This window comes from Beta vulgaris, chromosome 5 (assembly GCF_026745355.1).
Source record: "Beta vulgaris subsp. vulgaris cultivar EL10 chromosome 5, EL10.2, whole genome shotgun sequence".
NCBI classification, from domain to species: Eukaryota; Viridiplantae; Streptophyta; class Magnoliopsida; order Caryophyllales; family Amaranthaceae; genus Beta; species Beta vulgaris.
Window position 1 is genome coordinate 64,786,162 of NC_079206.1, and position 25,280 is coordinate 64,811,441.

The 25,280-nt window shown below is 33.8% G+C and overlaps 1 protein-coding gene and 1 pseudogene across 3 annotated transcripts; both read left to right on the top strand.

Annotated features, from left to right (window-relative positions):
* Positions 1 to 5,276: 5,276 nt before the first annotated feature.
* Positions 5,277 to 12,434, top strand: LOC104894548 (hypothetical protein). 3 transcript variants are annotated; one of them, XM_010680805.4, is made up of 6 exons: positions 5,277 to 5,440; positions 6,781 to 6,881; positions 7,402 to 8,496; positions 8,580 to 8,729; positions 10,731 to 10,916; positions 12,117 to 12,434. In XM_010680805.4, exons 3-6 carry the CDS (start codon positions 7,492 to 7,494, stop codon positions 12,195 to 12,197), a joined length of 1,422 nt encoding a protein of 473 aa, XP_010679107.2. In that variant the 5' UTR covers positions 5,277 to 5,440; positions 6,781 to 6,881; positions 7,402 to 7,491; the 3' UTR covers positions 12,198 to 12,434. The 3 variants fall into 3 exon arrangements, with proteins under 3 accessions (XP_010679107.2, XP_019105325.2, XP_048499934.1); XM_019249780.3 differs by having other exon boundaries at positions 6,794 to 6,881; XM_048643977.2 differs by lacking the exon at positions 6,781 to 6,881.
* A 6,311-nt stretch (positions 12,435 to 18,745) lies between these two features.
* Positions 18,746 to 19,514, top strand: LOC125497424 (F-box protein CPR1-like; annotated as a pseudogene).
* The last annotated feature ends 5,766 nt before the right edge of the window (positions 19,515 to 25,280 follow it).

The window sequence follows — 25,280 nt, forward strand, 5'->3', positions numbered from 1 at the left end:
TTGTAATGCATGTATACCATCTTCTTTTTCCTTTTACCTCACCCAGGATTACAACGTTTGAGCAACATTTTTTTTTTCTTTAACACACGTCATGTCTTCTCACTAAATTCCTTAGCAAAGTGATGTTGAAATAGAGTCTCTTATGATAACTTTCCGGTATTTGACTGTTGCTTTCAGCTTTGCTAGCTAACAGCCTAACATGTGTACTGTTTGATAGCATCACATATCTGAACTACGGCCTACTAAGCGTGTTTGGCAATAGCGTCTGATGTAGCTTTTAGTGTTTGAGCTAGAACCTTGTTCGGTAAAGAGAGTTTTGAGGCGAAATTAAATGATTGAGCTAATATTAGAGAATTTGATTAGCCAATCCTCTAATTTATTGGGTGTTTGATAAAGAGAGATATGAATAAATTTTTGGACTCAAAACACTCTTTTTGAAAAAGCCGTTGGGAGGAACTTTTCAATATTAGAGGTTTAAGAATGAGTGGAGAAATTACGGTTATGTCTTAAAGTTATGTCTTAAAGTTCTTTAATATTACTACCCTTATCAAGGTAATCTCAAACCTATCAAGAATATGATTTTTATCTGAATTTTCTTGTTCTTGTAGTTTTTGGTTGATCTTGCATTAGTGTGATTTTTTTTTTCTTGTACGTCTTATATATATATATATATATATATATATATATTATATATTATATATATATATATATATATATATATATATATATATATATATATATATATATATATATATATATATATTATATATATATATATATATATATATATATATATATATATCAAATATAAATTATTTTATAAAAGGTACAATAATGAATCATACCCATGCCCATATTAATATAATTGTAAATTATCAATTCATAAATTTGAATATTTAGAAATTGTAGATAATAGTGAATATTAAATTTTGAAGATGTGATTAAAATTATAATTTCTTAGTATGTCTTCATCTCCAATATATATTCACAAACAATATTCATAACAAAAAGTACAAGAGTGAAATTTTCATTTTAGGGTTAATTAAAACTAGTGATTAACGGAGTTAATCGTAGTTAGTTATTAAGGGCATTATTTGTCATTTTTAAAAAATTTGGGGTATCTAGTGAATTTTTTTCAAGGTTAGAGGTATCTGGTGAATTTTGAAAAAAATTGGGGTATTTGATGAATAAATTTTTTTATCAGGAGTATTTGGTGAAAAAACCGTAAGAAAAAACATCACTCTTCCACCTCTTAATTTAGTTTCTAAGTATGTACTTCGACCTCTTAATGCAATTTTAGACTTTCTTACCATATGGGTATAGGATAGGAATTTTGAGCATTGTTAGTTGATCGAGGTTAGGAGTATGATCCTGGGGCATTGAAGATTGAGTGAGATTTAGGATAGGATTTTGAGTTCATTCATCATACAGTCGGGTCCTCTTTTGCTTCCTTTGGTAGACCCGCTTCCTCTTCCGCTCCCTCTTTTGACAATCACGCTCACGCTTAACAGGTCACCACTACTTGCACTAAGAATTTTGGCATCCATTATAAATATAAATAATTTTGGTAGATTCTACGATTTAATGGAGTGATTGTCTAAATGAAATCAATAGTTAAGTACTCCCTCTGTATTTTTTAATCTTTCCTACTTTGACTTTGCACATTTGCCAATGCACTTATTCTACATTAATATCTTTCATTACATATTAGTAAAAAATATAATAACCGCATATTAATAAAGTACTCATTGAGACGAATCAAACAAGACCTCACATGACCATATTTTTTCTTATATATTGAGAAAAATCTAAAAGATTCCCTCTAATTATGAATAATGCCAAGATTCTAAGTGAGAAAGATAAAAAAAAAATACAGAGGGAGTAAATAGTTAAAATTTTATGATGTTGTATTGAGAATAATTTTTATTTAGGCTCACGACCCGTGTGTTGCACGATTATGAATTATGCCCTATTTGTAATAATTATTAGTGTCCTTTTTTTTTCTAGAATTGAAACTAATATAAAAACATGTATTAGTGGTACACAAATTCTGATTATAGTCAATCGCTACTTTCTTTAGCCAACTAAGATTTTAAAGATAGAAAAAATATTAGTTGATAAATACATAGTGTTTTTAGGGTACATAATCAGCATCGTTGTGATTGATATTATATTATTACTTTTCTTCAATAACATATCCAAATCAATTTATGAACATACATAAATATGACTTTATTTTATCTTGATTATATTTTAAGAGTATTTACATAGTAACTATATTTTCTCTTTCTCCAAATTCTGTTTGCTACATATTTTATCGTTGGAGAAACTTTGAATTGGTTTTGAGATTATCAATATATAAACACTTATATCTTTTATGTTACTTTTGTTCCCATTCTTTTGTCAATAAGTGTTTGATAGTCTTTCTTTGTAAAATATATGTTATATTTTTGTTTACAAACAAAACCACCAAACAATGAAAATATCTTTTCTTGATTTTCTAATATTTCATAATAAGTGAATTAGCCAACCAATTTACACACTTGCTTTTAAAGTAGCAGAACGAAAGTAACATCTCCAATCTTGTCATAAATAATAACTTACACTTTAAATATGTAAAAATTACCAAGATACCCTAATACATTAACCTATTTGAGATTTATAACTTTATTAATTATTAATTATGTAAAAAATTTCTTCCTTTTTCTTTCCCGACCTTGCAAATACTGATTCTCTAAATGACTAAATCCACTTCTAAACTAATAGCAACAAATGATTAACAATTTTTTGTTTATTCAATAAACTGACTTTGAGCCATATTTACCTATTTTACATAATTGATTAAAATGTTGTAGATCATTCGATTGAATTATAATATAAGCATAAGCACATAAAATTTGAGCTTTTTGACATTGTTACTAGAAGTAGCATTGTTTATTAACTTGAGTATTGCTATTGTCTACTAACCATTGTTCTAATATTGTTGAAAAGTTACAACATGTCTTTATTTTATCTTTCCCAATGAATTAAAAAACAACAAGTAATCAATCTCAATTCCATGATCTGTTAAATTTTCTTTCTTGAGTAAATTTATATTATCTAATAAACAAATTAAATGTCTAATAAATTCTTTTTATCAAATTACTATAATGTGCGTAATAGGTTGAATTTGTGATTTAAATATTTTGTTAGCAACTGATCGATTTCAAATCTATATATCTTTCCATAATTAATAATTATTCAATAATAAATTATCTTATTCGTATTACATAATCAATTAATTTTTTAAAATAATGATTACTTTTATTAAGTGATGATTCAATATTTAATTGTATTATTAATGCATAAACAAATAATCCTTAGTTTAATCCAAATTTTTGTTGATCATACGATCTATTAGTTTTATTTTAACATATGCACTTTAACTATTTAGCATAACAAAACTAATTGTATATGATATAGTAATCAATTAAAAATATAATTCTCATAATAGATATATAGGAGGGAGGAAGATGCTGGAATTATGATATATAAAATTAGATATTAATATATTGATTAAAGAAATAATCTAGAGGAGCACCTGACTGGCTTCAATTGTGTTAACTATCCCATATCCGAAAAAGGTGGAAGATTATTCTATAAGACTACAACTATGAAGAAAAAATTAATCTAAATCCAAAATCACGGCCATGATATATAATATTTTTTTTTTATAATGGTAAAAAAAATAACATTAGGAAACCATCTGCTCCCGCTCGAGGCCGGATAAATTTATAATGAATTTTTGTTTTAAGACTTGAATCCATTACATCTCATTCCGTTTCGTTTCAAATACAACGAATGAATAGTTTTTGTTTTTTTTTAGGGGAACAAATGAATATTTTATATATCTCAGAAATAATACCCTTTGTTGCATTTAAAATGAAACGGAAGAAGTATAAGTTAACCAACTAATATACAATCTCATATTCCTTAATATATTACTCCCTCGGTCCCAAAATATAGTTCTCATTTTCCTTTTTTCACGATAATTTATGCAAGTAGAATCTAAGAGAGATAGAAAAAAAATTATTTATTCAAATAAATATTGCATAAAAAAAGATGATTTTAGGAGAGAGAATAGAGAATAATTGATGAAAGAGCAATCGATTGTAACATTTTGGTTAAATAAATTAATTTTTGTCCAAAACTCCCTCAACTTTTGGGCACTTTGCGAGAAACTACCTTAAATATATACACAGAATTGTCCAAAACTACCTGAATTGTACAAAACCGTTGTTGACAACTACTTTACCCCCGTTAACAGTGGTTTTCAACCCCGAAAAACCATGTGCGGCGGTTTTTCACCAAAGAAAAACCCATCCCAGCCCTGGCCGCCACAACCACCCTACCCCCACCCCTTTTTCAGGCTAACCAACCACCCCCACCCATGTTCGACCCTCCCCTAGCCACCCCGACCCCATTTTGACCACCCCCAGTCACCCCCGCCCCCTTTCAACCATCACCACCGCCGCCCAACGAACCTAGCCCCTCCTCACCACCACCGCCTAACGAACCCAACCCGTCCTCACCAAAATTAAGCCACGACATCTAACCAACCCACCTTTAAACCCTAAACCACCCTATGGGGTTCGAATTGGGTGGGATATGGTCGAAATGGAGTTCGAATTGGGGCCGAAAAGGGGCGGGGGTGGCTGAATTGGGGGCGAAAAGAGGCGGGGGTGGCTGAATTGGGGGCGGGGGTGGCTGAATTGGGGGCGCGGGGTGGCTGGGGGAGGGTCGAACAGGTGTGGGGTGGTTGGTTAGGCTGGAAAGGGGGGGGGTAGGGTGGTTGTGGCGGCCAGGGCTGGGATGGACTTTTTTTGGGTGGAAAACTGCCGCACGTGCTCGGCACGTGGTTTTTCGGGGTTGAAAACCACGGCCAACGGGGGTAAGGTAGTGGTCAACAACGGTTTTTTATAATTCAGGTAGTTTTGGACAATTCTGTATATTTAAGGTAGCTTCTCGCAAAGTGCCCAAAAGTTTGGGGGTTTTGAACAAAAAATCCTTAGATAAACAAAGGAAAAAACAAAATTCAAGAAGCAAATAAATGGTAAAACATGGTTATTCTACACAAATTACGAAAAGATGTAGAATTAAATACGAAAATGAGAACTACATTTTGAGACATCCGAAATGAAAATAAGAACAATATCTTACAGATAAAGTAATAATAAATAATTATTCTAAATGAAAATGCATTAACCAAATACCTTACCATATCCCAAAAAAAAAAAAAAAAAAAAAAAAAACCAACTCTACAATCTAACACTAGGGCTTTCTCAGTCAAAAACTCCATACATTTTTCGTTTCACTCACACTCACACACGCCAATTCGAATCTAAATTTCGCATTTTCTCTCTCCTCTTCTTCGTGCTCGAATTGCAGAAGCTCGTTTCAGGTTCTTCTTTTGTTCCTTAGATTAATCTACTTGTTCAGACGAATTTTGTTATTGTTGCGAATTTTGGTGTCAAATTGCGATTTTTAGATTTACTTGATGTGATTATTTATGTCATTGTTTTTATGCGGTTGTTATTGTTTGTTTCATGAATGCAACCTATTTTTTCTTTATCTCAGATACTCGGTTATTTCATGTTTTTATGATTCGAATTTCTGGGTATAACTTGTTAATTCATGTTTGTTTGTTTCATGGAACTAAATGATAAAATTTATGATACAATTTGTATATGGGCATATTTTCATGCCATTGTTCACCTGTTCTTGATTATTTCATGTTCGTCGGGATGTTCTTCATTAAATCATTTTTTTATGTTATGACTGAAAATCTGGAATGAAGACTTTTTTTTAATCTTAAAAAAAAAGTTGAGATATGTTTAGGTAAGGGTTATGAAGTTGAAATCATAGCTAAATTAACTTTGTTAAAGTACATTGAAGTTCCTTTCAAAAAAAAGAAAGTACATTGAAGTTTAGATAAGGGAAAAAGTGTTTAGCTAAGAGTTTCCTAGGTGTAAGAAGAACGAACAAAGTCCCTGGAGTTGTTTCATGTGATAAAATGGAGTGTTTGGTAAATAGGATTGAGAGTGTAGGAACTAGGTGGTAGAGTGGAAATGGAGGGTAAGTTGTTGGGAATTTATAGAATTATTTACTCGTACTCACTTATGGCGACTTTCACCATCTCTTTGCCTTTTCTTTTTATATCGACCCGTCATTAGCACACGCAACCCACTCTGATCTGACCTTTTATTTAACCATAATAAGGTGACCCTATTTGAACTCAATCAACTAATTACACGCATCAACCAGACCCATTTAATTATCAAGCCTAATCATGTATATATAAGATCAGTAATAATAATACAAATAGCCTTGTCCAACATTTTGGGCCCATACGCAACAATAAATCCTAAACTACGTTATATAGACTGGACTGGACTCGACTCGACTCGACTGGAGTATATAGGGAAAACGTGTTTAGGTAAGAGTTTCTTATGTGTAGGAAGTAAAAACATAGTCCTCGGAGTGTTTCATGTGATAAAATGGAGTTTAGGAATTAGATGGTAGGGTGGAAATTGAGGGTCTGTTGTTGGGGCTTTATAGAATTATTTTCATTACCTTGTTTGGCTAATGATGAAATAGATTGGCATAAATGAAAAATTCATTAAGTCCTTTACTAACATCCTTCCCCTTTCTTTTCATTAATGATATTACTCTTGCTGATTGTTGTTTTGATGTTGTTATATCTAATTCAATTTATTATGTTTATTCTCCATTTTGATGTAGTCACTGATTTAAGGTTGTGGCTAGTTGGTGACTACAAATTACGATTGATCGAGTTGCTAGTTGAGCATTGGATTTTCTGAGTTGTGACTGATTGTGTTCAGGTACATACACTAAAACCTTTTTTATAGGACTCTGTAGAATTGGGCCTGTCACGAGAAGCTTTTGGAGAGTCCATGAGCCTTTAATGTTGGTTGACTTGGTTTTATGCTTAAATATGAGAATAAAATTGAATTGATTAAGTGAATTTGATATTAGTGTAATAAAATTGACATGGTTTTATGGAACTATGAAGTGTTTGACAAACCCTAGGTATTATTTGATTGTAATATGAATTATTAGTAGTTCTGAAATGGTTTTGCTGAAGTACTTTTTCTTTTAAGTTCATGGATTGGATAACATGGTCGGTGGTCAGTACTGTAGTGACCCCCCATCCTTAAACTGCTGGGTCTTCTATTGCTCGTATTGTTACCCATTTAAAAATCACGGTGTTGTTCATCATGGTAGTGCTTTTTCCAATTATAATCTAAGTTTTCGTTTCTTCTTGGACTGTATTCCTATTTTTGTCTATATTGCTTTCTCTTTATTGAATACTGATTATACACTTCATTTATTTTTTGCTAGGTTAATTTTTTAGTTTCTTTTCTACTTCATTGCACATCTTTTGGGGTTCTATTGATCGGGCTGGGGGAAGGTTTGATTTGACAAAGAAGAATGAGAGGAAGAATTGGGTTGTTTCTTAATCCTAGCAGTGTAGGAAGCACAACGATTGGGAGGACTAGTAAAGTTGTTTCTTGTTCTTCCTTTTCCTCATCTTCTGCTGGGGATGGCTCTGGAGGAGGTCGAGGCCGTGGCCGAGGTTCCTCCGGTTCACCTGTATTTAATTTTGTGGCCAGCGATCCCGGAGAAGCACATTCAAATGAGGAGCAATTCCCTTCTGCTGGTCGTGGTCATGGCAGGGACAAACCCCTACCTTCTACCCCATATCTTCCTTCCTTCAACACATTTGTTGCTCCCAACCGACCATCACAACAACCAGGTTTAAGTCGGGGTAGAGGTGGTTCGGTCCAATACTCGCCCGAGGCAGGAAATGAGCAGGGATCACAATCTAAGAGCCCCATATTTCTTAAGAAAGATGAAGTGACGGGCACGAGTTCTGAAGCTCATATTGTTGATTCTGTACCTCGCCAACCTATTGGAGAGAAGGTTCTTCCTGAAAATATATTGACTGTGTTGACAGGAACAGGGAGGGGGAAACCTGAAAGGAAGCCAGTGTTTGAAGATAGGGTCAAGGAAGAGAATAGGCATCTCAGGCCAAGGCAAGTTGGTGCTCCTGCCAGTGGGGCTGGAAGAGGAGGAGAGAGGGTTAAGAAAGGTGACCCTGCTTCTGCAGGTGGAAAGCCTAAGCTAAGCCGTGAGGAGGCAATAAAGAAAGCAGTTGGCATCTTGTCCAAGAGTGACGACGGAGCAGAAGCTGGACGTACTGAGGGAGGACGTGGTCGGAGGCGAAGAAGATCGAAAGATGACACAGACGATGAGGAAGATAATGGGGTTGATGCACTTTTCGTGGGTGATAATGCTGATGGTGAAAAGTTGGCGCAGGAACTTGGTCCTAACAAGATGGCTGAACTGACAGAGGCATTTGAAGAAATGACTTATGATGTCTTGCCTGATCCTGCTGAGGATGAGTATCTTGAGGCACTTGATACCAATCTTAAGGTTGAATTTATCCATCAACCTGTCCTCTTTTTGTATTTGTTGGATGACTCGTTTTGTGTGCTAACTTCACCTTTGCTTTGTAGATTGAATTGGAGCCTGAATACTTGATGGGAGATTTCGAGACAAATCCCGATATTAACGATAATCAACCTATTCCTCTACGCGAAGCTCTTGAGAAGATGAAGCCATTCCTGATGGCTTATGAGGGAATAGAGAGCCAAGAGGAGTGGGAGGTAAGTGCTGTTGGTATAATTAGCTTGTTTGCTTCAACATTTTTAAATCCTCCCTTGTACTACCTCCGTTTTCTTTTAGTTGCTCCCAAAGGCCTTGAGACGCTTGCCATCGCACAACTTTGAGCATTAATATATATATTCTTTATGTATAAGTAGCATCTATAAAAACTATATATTATGAAACTATAGAAAGAGACGAATCTAAGTAAATTTTACATGACTATGTTTTTCCTTATGAATAAATAATAGAAGGTTAAAATGGAATATGTGAAAAATGTCGCAAGTCAAAATTGTACACCTAAACAAAATGGAGGAAGTATGAGTATGAACACTCTAGTTTGTTAAAAAGTTTGGTTTCCGCACCATTTGCTTCATATTTTCTTTGATTGATTATCATTTATCAGGTGAACCATGTCTGGGCAATATAGCAATTAATAGGACCAGCTCACGCACTGCACTGTGCACCCATGCAAGCAGACAGATGCTTATGGATATTAATTTATGTTAGATGACTCATCAGAAAGAGAATGGATATGAAGGCATTTGGGCCATATGATGATCTATATTTAATGGATGACGATTTCCTCTATACATAAATGGAAGAAGACAGTTTATTAATTTTTTATGTCTCAATATAAGTTCAAAGAAGTACCCTCCTCCTGGTGAGCCAGGGCAGCCCTGCCTTTGGGTGTTGACCAGTATTGTTGAGCTCTTTTACAGCCCTGCTGGTTTCATGTGTGGGGTGGGGGTGGGGGGAGTAATTTTCTCATCGAGGAGGAAGTATCAGATCTTGCATGTGTTACTTCAACTCTTCTTTTTGTCTTACGTACTTGTGTAGGACACTCAACACTCCGAGAAGGGCTTGCTTGACATTTCGATCTTCACGTAGACACTCCATTATCTTGAACAAATATTCGTGGAAAGAAAGTGTAAAATGAGTGGAGGAAGAGATAAAATATGCACTATGTGCTGACAATCGGGCATGGGATCAAAACTTTAAGAAGACCCAGCAAGCTAGTTGACCTGAAATGTTTTACATGTAAATGTATTTGAAAAGCTTATCCAAAGAGTCTTCTAGAAGCAGGAATATGTCTCATGGGTTCCATGTTCCCAACACTAATGTTTAGTCCAGGATCATATCCCGTGTTTGAGATTCTTATTCTTGATGTGTTGGTGACTTGGATACGTTCGTTTAGCCTGCATTTTTACCTGTCTTATAAAAGCATAGGATCTTGCAAAGTTGAGTTCATTTTGCTCTCTCCCTCCACTAGGTGCACACTTCATTTGACTTCTGATATTTGACCATCTACAAATCTGAACAATCACTGTATCGTGAGGAAATTGTAATTAAGATCTGCATTTATATATTCTGAAATTGATGATGGTTTTTGCTACTGATATCTGGAATCATCACGAAATTGGTGGTTCTATTTACCATTATGTCTTACTATGAACTGATTTTCCATTTGCGATGGATCCTGAGGACCTTTTAATGCTTTCTATTTGGGTTTCCGTGACAGGTGAATGTCACTTGAATTGGGGTTAGGGCTTCATGATTAGTTGCGTCTTTCGGCTTAATTGAAATGGGAGCAAGTTTATGCTTCCAAAATATTTTGCTAAAATTTTGTTTCCAGTATAGTTTAGTAAAACACAATTTGAATACTAACTCACTCATTTTCTAGGATAGTCAAAAGAGACTTCTTATTTTTCTCATCTTCAGTCGTCTTTTCACTCTAGATGCAAGGTATATGTGTGTTTGACATTTGTGCCTAAGTTTGTGCAAAGTTCTTTTCTGTTTTTCTATGGTTATTTGCTGCAGGATTTTTCTGTTAGATAACGTCGCAAAGCCCTAAAGCTGCTTTTTTTTTATCATCTAATGTTGCTCGTCTTTGCCGATGCTTGTTTTACATGGCTTCTAGTTTAGATGGTGGATTCACTCTTCAGGCCAATAAACATTGTAGCCTAAGAATTCTACTGAAACTATTTTATCGCATTTACCAGGAGGTTATGAGGGAAACAATGGAGAATGTGCCTCTTTTGAAAGAGATTGTGGAACATTATTGTGGGCCTGATAGTGTAACTGCAAAGCAGCAACATGAAGAATTGGAGAGAGTTGCAAAAACTCTTCCTGCTAGTGCACCTAGTTCGGTGAAACGTTTCACTGATCGTGCTGTTCTCTCGCTCCAGGTTGGTAGTCCCTCCCTTGAAGTCTTCTTTTTCCAGGGTGAAAACTTTCTGTAAGAGTTGTTTGACAGTATACATACCTTAGCCTTTTGACATACAGCATTTAAGCAACGCATTTGAGAAACAATACTTGCCATTGCATTTACATGTGAATTTTTCAGCTGCATCGACCTTTCTTTATTTTTATTCTTTCTGCAATAACACTGATGTGATTGAGATCTTGATATCTATGTAAATTTCCTTGCCTATCCTGGGACTTCTGTGGATAAGTGGGAGTTAAACAATTGTGTAAGAAGACTTCTGACTATGTTTGCGTGCATCCATCTAATTGGAAGGTTTATCTGTAGACAACTGTGTGTGTTATAGCGAAACTATACAGATCCTGGATGAAATCTATCAAGTATAATTCTGAGAAAGGAAGTTTGTGGCAAACCTGCATGTAGGGCAGCACATACAAAAAGAAAGGGGTTTTGTATGGAGTTGCGACTAATTTTTGTGCTGTGATGTTAGTTTGGTGAAAATGAGATGACTGTCAATTTTGCCATGCTGATACTAATGACGTAATGTTCTAGGGATTGAGGGGTAAGGAAGAGCATATTATCGTTCTTTTCCACTAAAAGAGCATGTTTAATTTGAGATTTGTATGTTACAGAGCTCTGGTAGGAAGCATAGTGCACATGCGTCTTGTTCACATGTGACATCTGAAACGCAGATGATTTTTAATAATGTGATCTATACTGAGCTTTTTTATTACTTACTGAAATTGAAACTAATTTTGCCGACCAAAACAGATATTTACTGGTTATTGTTGATTCTCCCTTTTCTTTCACATGCAGTTTACAAGATAAAAAAGGATTATTAGTGACTAAAACAGATTCTCTTATTGAATCTGAATTTAGGAAGGCCATCCTACTGTTGAGTTTTCCTAAAGACTTCTAGAATCTTTAAATCAGAACACTTCAAACCAAAATAGGGAACTGACAGGCCCTTAGCTGCCTGTGTGGGAACTGTGAACTATCACCATGATTGCTCATTCTTGACTTAAGCGTCTGTTTATAATCTTGTAAGCTCCATTGATAAATTGTTAACGGCTGATAGTACTTGTAATATATCACTTTGATGGTTTTCCATCTACTGCGTAATTTTCTTTTGGGAACGCGATATCAAATTGTATTAGTAATATTGAATTATTCTGTGATGCAGAGCAACCCTGGCTGGGGATTTCATCGGAAGTGCCAGTTCATGGATAAGTTGGCGCACGAGGTTTCCAAATCTTACAAATGACAGATTATTGAGGGTTAATCTATAGTTTGCATTCTTCAACAAAGAGCATGTTGTAGGTATATGTTTTTTTTCCTCTACTGAAAAATCAGATTAGTTCAGGATCCTTTTTTCTTCTAAAAAGGCAGATTAGTTTATGAATAAACACCTCCATCATCGACAACTAGAAGGAATTTTTGCACTCTGGTTGCATCTTTTCAATGTTAGTAAGCCCCTATATTTAGAGGGAATTTTTGTCAATTATTATCTTGATTCTTTGCTGCTTTTATCGAGTTTTGTGTTGTACTTCTAGCTCATTTTGATTGTGTTGCTAGGTATGAATGTATGGTACTGTACTATCGTTTTTGTACTGTAAGAGCTGGTTACTGCTAAAATTTCTTGATCCCGTGTTTTTTTGTTATTAATATATTCCTTCTGTCCCTCAATAGACTTCGTATTTCTAATTTTGGCACTATTCGCAAGAAAACACAATCAAGATGAGCTAGACGTACAACACAAAACTATCCGCTCCCCCGCGGAGTACTCATCACATGGCAAAAGGAGGAGAAAAGGTTCTACTCTTTTCCTGGATATGTTCTTGTAATCTTGTTATGTTATTCCATACCCAAATTTCTTTCTTTTCATAGAAACGCCAAAGAATGAAATGAAAGTGAAAGGCATGTTATGTAACTTTGTTTTATTTTCCTTTGGCTCTTTAAACCCACTATAACACTAGTCACTTTTTACTAAAAGGTGTAGGAATTCAGGAAATTCTCTATCTTAATGTACGATATAAGCCAAAAGCTTAATTCGAGTTTATTGGGAATTTAATTTGTTTTGCCTTTTTTCAAATAAGATAAGTAATAGTGCGTAGGTCCCCGAAAGGCCAATACCAACTATCAAGGCTCAGTCGATGCTTCTTTTTTTTTTTCTTTTTTTTTGGGTGTAAAACGAGGGCAATAGCACACCAAAAGCAGTTAAAAGCCAAACAAACAAAGAACCTACAGGAAAGCTAGCAACAAAAGCAAAGAACAGAAAGAAAAACACACTAACTACACTACAAAAACTATGAATCAAATTCTAAAATTGCAAGGCACCATTCGAGGCCAAGAAATACTACTCAAGTTCTCAAATAAAACAGCATGAAGATCCTTCGGGATCACCTCAAGTGGAACGAACTTTTCCACGGAAGACACTCCATAGTTCGCCTGTCAACCCGCTGCTCAATTAGCTTCTCGATAGTAATGCATAACACTCACTTTTTAGTTTCCACCCCTATCGCTTCATAAATGCCTGCCACTTTTTTATTATGTGAATCAAAGGAGAATTAGAGGGGGCCTTACCCTTTAACATACGAACAACAATTTGAGAATAACTTCAACTCTCACCCTCCTATGGCCTCCATCCCAGGCCACCAGCAGCCTATGCATAAACGCCATCAGTTCTGCTTTTGTACTGGACCAAAACCCACAATTGATCGCAAAGACCTCGAATAATTTGTCTCTATGGCCTCTGATCAAGCCTCCTCCACCAGCACTTCCTAGATACCCCTTTCCGTATTTAGCTTAACCCATCCAATGCTTGGATGATTCCATCTGATCAAGGCTCAATCGATGCTTATTGGCTTGATTTTCTTTAGCAGATGTGAAGAACATTGTTAGAGCTTGACGAATATTTTCAGGATATCCGAAAAGTATAAAATGTGATGTGTAACGACTAACAAGGTAAGTATATTCTGGTACAAAAAAACAAACATATTAGTTTTATTTTGTTTGGTTTGATGAAAAACTAATAATTAGCTAAAAAGATATTGGAAATAATCTTTCAAATTTTGCAGGAAAACTATTTTTTCAGAAAACATTTCCATTGTCCAACTAAACAATGAAAAATGGGGAAAATAGTTTTTTTTTTTCTTTTAAAACAAATGGAACCCTCAATGTGATAGTTTAAATAGTCCCTCTAATTTTTATTAGTTTACTCTTTTTTTTATTTGTTCCTATTTATTTATTTACTTTTTCAGTTTTTGAAATGATCGTACCAATTGTTTATTATCGTTTTTAACTCTCACTCTACTTTTCTTGGACCAGAACATTAATTTCAATATCATATGCTGGTAAATTACTCTTTTCTATTATGACCCATATCTCCTATAACTCTATGCTCAAAGAAGTGGGTAAAATTAATAAAACTGGAGGGAATATTATTGTCTCTATGTGCCCATGAATGCAAATAACAAAAAAAGAAGATGAAGATGTAGTGACCAACTTACCAGGGGCAGAACATCACGGGGACCGGTAAGAGTCGCGGTCTCGACCAACTTTTGAATTTTACTAAAAATTAAGGTTGAAATTGTAATTTTTTTTAAAATAAAATAGCTTAATTTTTATATTTGGTCCTCTCTAAAAAATACAAATTAAATTTTTGACCCCCTCTAAAATATTTTTCTGATTCCGCCCCTTGGTAGTGACTGAATAAAAAGAAAATATTACTAAAAACTAAGTGATCCAAAAGAATTTGGAATACGAATGGTCACATCATATATGATTTAAATTATTTCATATGATATGCAAAATCGTAATTGAGAGAAGTAAAAACAGAAATGGAAAAAGATGAGCGTGAAAAGGGTGGTCGGTTGCTCTTATATGAAGCATCAAACATCAAGCATCAAGCATCATTGGTGGAAATGTGGAATGGTGTTCTAGCATTTTGGCATATGGAGCTATTGCGTTTCCACATGCTCTCTTCCCACGCAAAGAGTACTTGGTCTCAAATTAATCAGACTTGGAATGTAGGGTTCTTTATAATAAAAGCCACAAAAATTCATCTTAATTATAAAATGTTTTGAAATTGAGATCTCTATTCTATAAGGCAACACATGGAGGACACCAAAAAATAGAAAAAGGAAAAAAGAAAAAAAATAGAGGATAACTTTTTTTTTTTTTGAATAGTAAAATTAATTCATTAATAAAAAGCCATACGACATCTACATAAGCAATCGAATCAAACAAATACATAAGTTGAATCAAACAAAAATTTCCTTCATAAAAACTACGATCGTCAAACAAATCTTGCAATGTGGAACATCTCCCGCTTATATCGCTGGAAAATACAGCCTTGTTGGAGAGACAATCTAACGATCTCTTGTAGTCGTGAGGATGATTTCCGTCGGATTCATCTGACCGTATTCGAAAAATTGATAACCTTTGTGATCCCGCATAATTCTTCACCAACAAAATAATTTCACGACAATCCATTAGATCTAGTATCCCGGATTGTAACCTGTAGAAATTCCCCCTCTAAAAGAGGAGAAAAATCCTGTCTTTCGAAGGAGGTCGAAAAACCTTGTCTTTCGAAGGAGATCGAAAAACCTTTTCTTACGAAGGAGATCAAAAACCCTGTCTTTCGAGGGAGAAATCGTTATTGGAAACCTAAAAACAAAAAAAAAAGCAAAGGTGGGGGCTTTCCAACGGTAAAAACCGATGGAAGCCCCTTTAAAAATAAACAATGGAGGCTAGGGTTTTTGAAAGTAGAGAGGAGAGAGGGGAGAGAGAAAAATGCCAATTCTCTTTTTATTATTGAGCTTAAAAAAAAAATAGAGGATAACTAACTGTTTCATTTGAATGAAAAAAGGGGGAAATTAGGACATTTAATATATCAGTTTTTTGATAAAATAAATTGTAAAGACAATTATTCTACCTAATTAATTTTATTTTCTACTTAATTTGTTATCACACGTTATCGCACGCATTACGTGCATGTAAGACTAGTATAAGTATATTCAAAGTCTTGACGGCAACCAAGTTTGTATGTTGTGTCTTAAAGTGACAATATTAAATTAAACTTATAAGGATAATCGAATAACACTAGTTCTAGAACTATATCCAAATCTATTTATGGACCTATCTTATTATGAAATCTAATTATGTTATATGTATCAGACATATCTTAATTACAATTTTCACATATTTACATCCTACTTATGAACGCACTTAAGTTTAGATTGGCAAATAAAAATGACTTAATTATATCCTAGTTAGACACTTAGGGCCTGTTCTTCCCAACTTATTTTAAGTTCAGTTCGGATCGGTTCATTTCAGTACGGTTGCAATCGGTCAGTTTATTTGCAATCGGTTCAGTTCAGCTCCAATTATCATTTCTATTAGTTATAATATAATTCAATTTAGTTGCAATCGGTTCGATTCGGTTTGGTTCAGTTGTTTTATGTCGAATAAAACATGTCCTTGGACAATTAGACTTCACCTGTTTCCTGTTCTCTCCCCAATCCTCTAGTCTCATACTCTAACTTAATCAAACTTGCTTACAACATTGCGCACACAATGTTTTTTTTAATGAGATGGTATTGCGTCAGACTCGTTTGACAAATCATTCTCGTCGGACGTCACACATAGAAAACCACGCACGTCTTAGTTAAAAGCAACAAATTTCATAATGACCCAAAAAAAAAAACAACTTCATCCGCATCCCTAAACGCCATTCTTCAACGCGAGATCATCATACTCATTCGCTTCCTCCCTGCAAGTAAATCTCATTTCGACATTCAATTTCTCAATCAAGTTAAACCACGAATGTCAACCGACTAAAATATATTCGAAGATTCGAACTCCCCAATAGAAAGTTCATTAAAAAATGAACTAACCAATGAGAAAGGTAACACAGATCTCACATTAAACAGCAAGTTTCACACAATAAATTATGAATTCGATCAAAAGATATAAATTCATATTAAAAAAATGTTTGATACAGATAGCACATCAGGAAAAAAAAGAAAGAAATTACATGGAGAATCAGCTGGAAAAGACGACAAAGAAACAAGTGCAACAAAATATTTTCAAATTTTAGTATTTCGTCTACATCAAAAAAAATTCAATTACAGTGCTTTCACTTTCATCTAAACAAATGTATTCCAATGACACTTATTATTTTCATTTGCATTTACTCATTTTCAGTTAGCATTTACATTGTTTCAGTTAGTATATCTAAAATTTTCATTTACAAAATTCTATTCGAATCAGACTAATAATTTTCAGTTAGATTCATTGATTTTTCAGTTGTTCTTCATATTGTTTCATTTACTTTTTCAAAATTTACTATTAGACAAATGGACCATACTCAGGTCACTTCTTTTTTCAGGTAGACTTATTTATTTTTCAGTAAGTCTTCATATTATTTCATTTAGTATAATGATTGTTTTATTTCATTCTATTCCAATTAGACTAAAAATTTTCAGTTAGACTAACTTGTATTTCTGTTGGTCTTCATATTCTTTCACTTAGTTTTACAAAATTTTCTATTAGATAAATGGACCATACTCACGTCAATATGTCAATTGCTATTTTTCACCTTCTTCGACTTCGAGCTGCATTACAGTTACATAAACAACGACGACATCAAAAAAACACAACAACACACTAAGAATTTGAAAATAAAAAAAAACAGATGCAGCAAAAATCAAACCAAATTATACCTAGAAACTTCATCTCTGATCCTCTTAACCATATTTTTGATGCAACAGTAATCAAATATAAAATTACGAACCAAAAAACAAAGTAAATTTCAACAGCAGAAAAGCAGAATAATTAAGAGCAAAACTAGAAATAAGGAAAAATTAAGAGAGAAGAAGATTGAAAAAGAAAGAATCTAAGACAAACTACATAAGAAGTTTTACAACCGTCAAAATATAAAACCTAACCATTAAATAATTTTTTTTTAAAAAACAAATATTAAAAAAAAAAGTCCGCAAGCGTTAAGTTGGGCTCAGCCCATCCAACGGAACCTATTGGATCAGACGGTCTGACCCAATAGTTTCACTTAATCAAATAACAGTGAACATAAACATCGTGGACATTTTTCAATATCTTATTACATCAGGTTTCAAGTTAGGTTTTGTCTAGGTTTCAGTTCAGTTCAGGTTTTGTTCAGTTCAATAATGTAACGGGTTGTTAAATTCGGCCCGGCCCGAGCTGAGCTGTTTAGTTGAATGATTACAAAAAAAAATATATGTTGAAGTGCTGATGAACGAAACGACTAGAAATATTTCATACTCTTAGAGACTTAGATTTTTATTAATATCTCTAGTAGTTTCAGCATACTCTTAGAGACATACTCATATTGTCATACTTAAAACTTAGTATTAGTATTTCATACTGTCATACTCTCTTAGATTTTTTAGTACTGTCTCTAAGAGAGTGAAATATTAGATTTTTATCGCTAACTAGCCTAAAAAAAATTATGTTGATGAACGAAACTACTAAAAAAAATGTGTTGTCATGCATATTAGATTATTATGTTATTTAGCCCGTGGGCAAGCCCGGCCTGTTATTAGTGCGGGTAAGCTGGTAAGGGCAGGAATTTGAGCCCGTAAAGAAAGGCTTGGACACACATTTTTAGACCTGTTGGACCAAAAAAATATGATCGGCCCAAGCCCGACCCGAGCCCGTTTTTGAACACCTCTACTTTCCACTTTGCAGTCCCCACTTCCCACTCAAAGCACCCAGAAACAAATTTTAACTGCAAATACCTGTTAAACCCTAGAGTTGGAAGTTGCAGCAATAATGGCGGAACTACCAACGGATATGATTGTCAAAATTCTGTCAAAAATTACCAGTAAAATCACTTTGCGCTTTCAATGCATCTGTAAATCATCGCAATCCTTGATCGAAAGCCATAATTTCACCAAAATTCATCTCAACAAACCCTAAGTTCCAATTGTGATCGTCATCTCCTCGTTTCAATTGACGACTCATCTCTTCACTCTTCTGAACTCAACCTCTTCGACAACCAACTTTCTCTCTCTTTCTCGGAGCTTCGCTACCCTCTCAAACGCCGTCAACCTTCAACTTGGTTGGTTCCTGCAACGGCTTCGTTGGCGTCTCCAATCGCTTCAAAACTGACATCGTTTTATTCAATCCTCTCACAAATTCTCATCGTAAACTTCCTTATAGCAATGTTGTAATCCCTAATTTTTGTAGGACCGTGTTTGGGTTTGGTTATGATAGTGAGAACGACGATTACAAAGTTTTGAGGTTTATTCAGGAGCTTGAAAAGATTGATGTTTCCAACGACAAAGTTGAAGTGTATAGTTTGAAAAATAATTCATGGAGATGTATAAGAGGTATCCAATACTATCTCGGCTATTCTGATGGTATTCTTGTTAATGAGAGTTTACATTATCTGGTTACTCTGGAACGACATTCCGAGTCTCTATTCATTGCTAAGTTTGATCTTCAAACCAATCGTATCTCGCTTATACACTGCCCTAAAGATGTCAAGTTTGATATTAATTCGGCGTTTCTATTGGTAGAATTAGGTGTATGTTTGTGAGATGTTTATAGAGGGATTTTGTTAGATGGTAGGGTGGTAGCCATCAAGAGGGGAAGTAATTTAGAAATCAATTATCCCGTTTTTCTCCACGTGGGACTAGGATAAAAAAAAAATTAGCAATTAGTGTTCATTTTGCCCACGTGGGATTAGGATAGTGGACAAATATCCCGTTTTTCTCCTGTTTATTTACAAAATTTATTAGATATTAAAATTGTACAAATATTATTATTTTTAGTTTTTTTAAATGTAGACTAGTCTCGAAGTACGATGTTGCATTATTATTCAAGTTCAAAGTACTTTCGGTCTTAATTTTTGATCCAAACTGTAAGAAGTTTTGATTTTTTCAGTCCTGACCGTTTGGACATAATTTTACTATATTATTTGTCTACATTTTAAAAATAATATATGCTACTAGGGAGTGGTCATCTTTTATCATTTTTAGCCCTTATTTCGGACTTGCACGATTTTAACCCGGGGTGTATAACCACATTAGTACCCTTGTAAAATGAACATTTGGATATGTTTGTATTTACCTCATTAGAATTTTTCACTTCACTTAAGTTAAAATGTAATTATATTTTTTTAAAAATAAAATTTTCTTCTTTTCCAAAAATTGTTTTTTTTCTCTTTACTCATCTACATTTGTATTTCTTAAAATTTGTTTACATATATACCTATTTTCGTTTGGAATTATATTATTAGAACTCATATCAATCGACGAGACTCGAGCTTTCACAGATGATGCCTCATTTCAGCAATGAGTATATCTTTTCTGGTTGAGTTATCATGAGTAAAATGTTAATCATATTAAATTGATTTTGCTTCAACTTTTCATAGGTGAAGTCTCTCATTAACAAAGTTTCGAAGGGATGAGATGTCACAAAATTGACAAAGATACACAATTATAGAGGCAATTTAACCGACAAGAATTGAATTTAATGTCTTACATCGATTTTCTTTGTTTTTTAAATGAATAAGGTGATTTTATATTAGAGACGTTATTTTAATTTTCACGTAAAAATGTTATAATGCAAATGAAATGAAATTTTTAGAAATGATAACATTGTTACTTATGTGTATTAGATTGTACAAGTGTTGGAGGGTGTTCCATCCCCCGAGGATATTCTTGGGCCTGAATCAAGAAGTTTGAGACATCTTTATTAAAAATAGACAATTTTGTTTAATTTAGTGATTCATTGTTCATCTTCCACACTGAAAGCAAAAAATAATATATTGGCTTTTGGTCCAAATTTCTATTTTTCGGTCAGGATCGACTTGACATATTTTCAAAATCTTCAATAGTTTTTATATAATATATAATTTCACTATATTTTTATATACCTTTTATAGATAATATATCAAAAAATTATTAATTAATAGCTATATTTTTTAATATGAAATATAATATAATTCTATCATGAGTCGTATTACATCTACGCACCTGTATTTCGTACAATTTGCTTGCATATTATGCTTTTATATTTATATTTATCAAAAAAACAAGTCTCAAAACACTCGAACCTCACTTGTAATTGTTGAAAGGTTCAAAATTTATATGAAATACGGCATAAAGATCGAATCTTTATATTGGATAGGCTTTATTGTTCCCTCGAAAACTTGAGGATCTCTAACTAACCTTGATTAGGAGTTGCACACAAACCTCAATGTGTATGTTATTGATACGACAACAAATAATTCAATGCAATGCACTCGAATTGTTTAATTAAAACACACTATAGTTTATTGATGATAGAACGTACATATATATATTACACAACTATTAAGAACATAAATAACAAAGACTCCTAGCTCGCTAAACACGCAAAGCCACGGCCAAACAAAGATAAGCATGAATAGTCTTATCTAAGCTAGGATTCCTAACAACTTAACAAATTAGCCTTTGTGATAACTATATCACACGACAACCTAAGATATAAATTGAAGACTCCTAAGTAAACCAAAACAACTAGCAAGACTCAAATGATCTAAGGAAATTAGACTCCTAAGCATAATAGGACTATCTTTATCATTCAACAGCTAAAAAAGAGTTATAAAGCAAATGATGTGTTTGCGCGTGGATAGTAAAATCAATAACAAGTCTCAAAAGATCCACCTAATTCTGCCAATAGAAACGTCGAATTAATATCAAATTTGACATCATTAGGGCAGTGTATAACCGAGATACGATCGGTTTGAAGATCAAACTTAGCAATGAACAGAGACTCAGCATGTCGTTCTAGAGTAACCAGATAATGTAAACCCTCATTAACAAGAATACTATCGGAATAACCGAGATAGTATTGGATACCTCTGATACATCTCCGTGAATTATTCTTCAAACTATAATACACTTCAACTTTGTCGTTTGAAACATCAATCTTTTCAAGCCCCTAAATAAACCTCAAAACCTTGTAATCGTCATTCTCACTATTATAACCAAACCCAAACACGGTCCTACAAAAATTAGGGATTGAAACATTGCTGTAAGGAAGTTTATGATGCGACTTTGTGCCTAGTGATTGGCAAAAGGAAAAGAAAATGAAAAATCTTTAATGGGTCCGCATGCATAAATTTTCATGGACGGAAAGTCTAATACTAATACTATAGGATTTCATCCTAAAACCAATCTGTTAAAACTCATTGAAAGTCCATTTCTGAGTGTCCCACATTGGAGAAAGAGGAGAGAATAAATCAATTTATAAGATTAGGAGTTACTCCTCCCATCACCAATTGGTTTTTTTATGGAACCTCTTAGCTTGTAACTTGTAAGTGGGCTAAACTCTCCTCCTCTTTATTAGGTTACCCAGATCCATTTTCATATAATCTAAAAATTAACACAATCAAAAATAGATAACTATACAATAGTTCAGTGACTTATTTGCTAATTAGTTTTTGGACGAAATAAGTATTACTCATAACCTAAACATAATCTTATTAGCTTTATTTTCGTAAAAATTAGTAGCAATATTATGGGTGCATTCTGTTGACCTTAGAAAATGTAAGTTTCAAGTCTACTCAAAGTTGATCATCTAATTATGTCAATGTAACATAGTTAAAATCGTTATCACACAAGTATATGTACTTTCTCCGTTTCATTTTAAACAAATGAATATTTTATATCTCACAAATAATACCTCTTTGTTGCATTTGAAACAAAACGGAGGAAGTATATATAATTTAACAAGTAGATCATACTCCATCAAATTTCATGGATTTTATGTGCGTGCTTATTGGATCAAAGCCAAATCAAATCAAAGCTACACATCCCTCTTTTCCAACAAGCTTAATAGATGGAATTAAAATTAAACTAATGGGCCGTTATGGCTAAATATTACTGTCAAGACTTTGAATCGGCCCAATTACATTCTGGGCTCATTTCCGTTTTGTCCTGCAAAGTAATTGTAATCAAAGCTAGCTCAAGTAACCCAAATCTGTTCGGTAAGTTTCAAGTCAATTGTTATCATCTAAAGACTTAAGCGGGCTAGTCCCACTTGCTGACTTTCATAATTTTTTGAAAAAGTTCACACCATCCATTCTAACTATTCATCTTCATATATAAAACAATCTCAACTACCAAATAACTAGAATATGTTCCAATTGTTATGTATAGTAAAGACAAAATCTATAATTTTAAAGATTAGTGATTTTCTGTCCATGCTTTGCTATCAACGCTTTTGTTTTCTCACTTATGTGGCAAATTATAAGTTAAACTTACGGTGAACTATTTTGAGAAGATACCAAATATCCTTAAAGTTGTAACTATTTCGAGTAAATCAATAATTGGGATCATTGATAGGCTGTCGCGTACGAGGGTGGGAGGCTGCCGCCTGAGGGGGTGGAAGGAGGGGTTGGGGGCTGGGGATGAAGCGGGGGCTGCAGTGGTGACCGGGTGGGTGGGGGGCTGGCGGTAGGTGTTGGTAGTGGTGGCTCGTGGTGATTATGGAGGAAGAAGGGAAATAGAAATGGTCAACATCGAAAAGTTTATGGTCAACACCGGTCAATGAGTTTAGGTTTCATCCTGCAAAAATAATTTACTTTTTGGTTTGTTTTCGCAAATAATATTTTATAAGGTTTTTTTTCGCAATATTGAACCTTTAAAAGCTTTTTTGGCAAATTTTCCAAAACAAATTGGTTACAGTCAACAAAACTCAATTAATATAATCAGATTTGTGTCTCATGGTAGCCTGCTCCAGTCCTCTTACAAAACTTTTGTTATTGGGTTAGTCATACACTTTACATGTTTCTAGCGATTCACATGACAAAAGAAACATTTGATTATGAATTTCAATGTGATAGAAAGGGACATATACCTGCACAGCCTAATCACTAGTTCAACTGTTCAAGTCACATACTCCCACAGTCCATTTCATCTTGTAGAATTACCTATTTAGATCAATTAACCAGATGGTATAGAAATAGAAGTATATACCTCTATGCAATTTTTCTTTAAAAAAAGTATATATAGGTATCAACGATGCAGCTGACGTCCCACGACATATAAACTTGATAATATGTTGGAATTTTAAAATTTCAGAACATTCTAATCTCTTTTTTTTTTTTTTTTTTTGATGTTGAGAAGGTGAAGTCTCCAAACTTATTAGACTGGATAATAATTATGGATATTATTTGTTATTAGATATTTAATTTCTAATCTAATATTGTAACGATTTGAATATTCAACCATGTTAATAGTCCATGCATAACTCTAATAATAAGTATACATGCCAATTTAAATGTACTTTTCTTTTTCCCCATCACAAATTAAATCACAATTGACAAGTAATGCATCACTTCATAAATCTAATCTTGCCACCCTCCAAATATTATCATTAGATTTGATTAATAAAGTTCGTGTAATGGACGATGGCGACTTTTGAGTGCTTGGTGTGCCCATATTTAAAATCGAGAAAAGCTATCAAATTCCTTTCACAATATGACAATTGACCAACCATATTACTAAAGTATCACACATTTAGTTATTAATTAACCAACCGTGTGCCACCAACCTGGATAATATTAGAGGTGGTAGATGGTACGTACCATACTCTTCCTTTTTGGGACTTTCCACGTACTGTCCCAAATTTTTAGGAACTACTCCATTTGCAGTGCGAGGCAACTTCTTCTTCCATTTCTGCCGTCAATTAGAGCAATGCAGTGCATCTGGATCCACCTATCTGTTATAACTTCTAACATGTTCCTTTTTTCACTAGAAAAGATAATTGGTCAGAAGACCAACTCTTATTAGGCTATTAGCCTGTAAGGTACACCAACTCAGAGACTGGGTACAAGTGTATAAGTGTGGAGAATAATTGTATTAACCTATTGTAGGTTAACCTGTCATTCAATATTTATAATGTTTACAATACAGACTTATGACTAGTAAAATATCATTCTACCCTTTACAATATAATATTATCCTTTCACATATAATATTATCCAATAACAAGACCAAACAACCCAAAATTAAATGCCCAACATATTATTGGGATGAGGATTAGAACCATAAACAATGTCCTGAAATTCGGATTGGTACTCGACTGAGTTACCGCCTCTCCCTCATACTTCCAATATGTTCATAGGTGTATTCATTGATGGTTAGGTAATACACTAAAAAAGAATTTATTCCTTGTGTGTTTATTTGGATACTTTATATGACCAAATTAAACAGACAAAGTATCCAATAATATATGTACATTTTGCCTAGACTTTTTTTTAATGTAAAATTGATTCATTAATGAAAGACGACACAAAACCAAGAAATACGTA

Coding starts and splice junctions, on each gene's coding strand:
- LOC104894548 (XM_010680805.4), top strand. CDS start 7,492: ATGAGAGGAAGAATTGGGTTGTTTCTTAATCCTAGCAGTGTAGGAAGC. Junction 8,497..8,579: donor CACTTGATACCAATCTTAAG/GTTGAATTTATC, acceptor TTTGCTTTGTAG/ATTGAATTGGAGCCTGAATA. Junction 10,917..12,116: donor GTGCTGTTCTCTCGCTCCAG/GTTGGTAGTCCC, acceptor TCTGTGATGCAG/AGCAACCCTGGCTGGGGATT.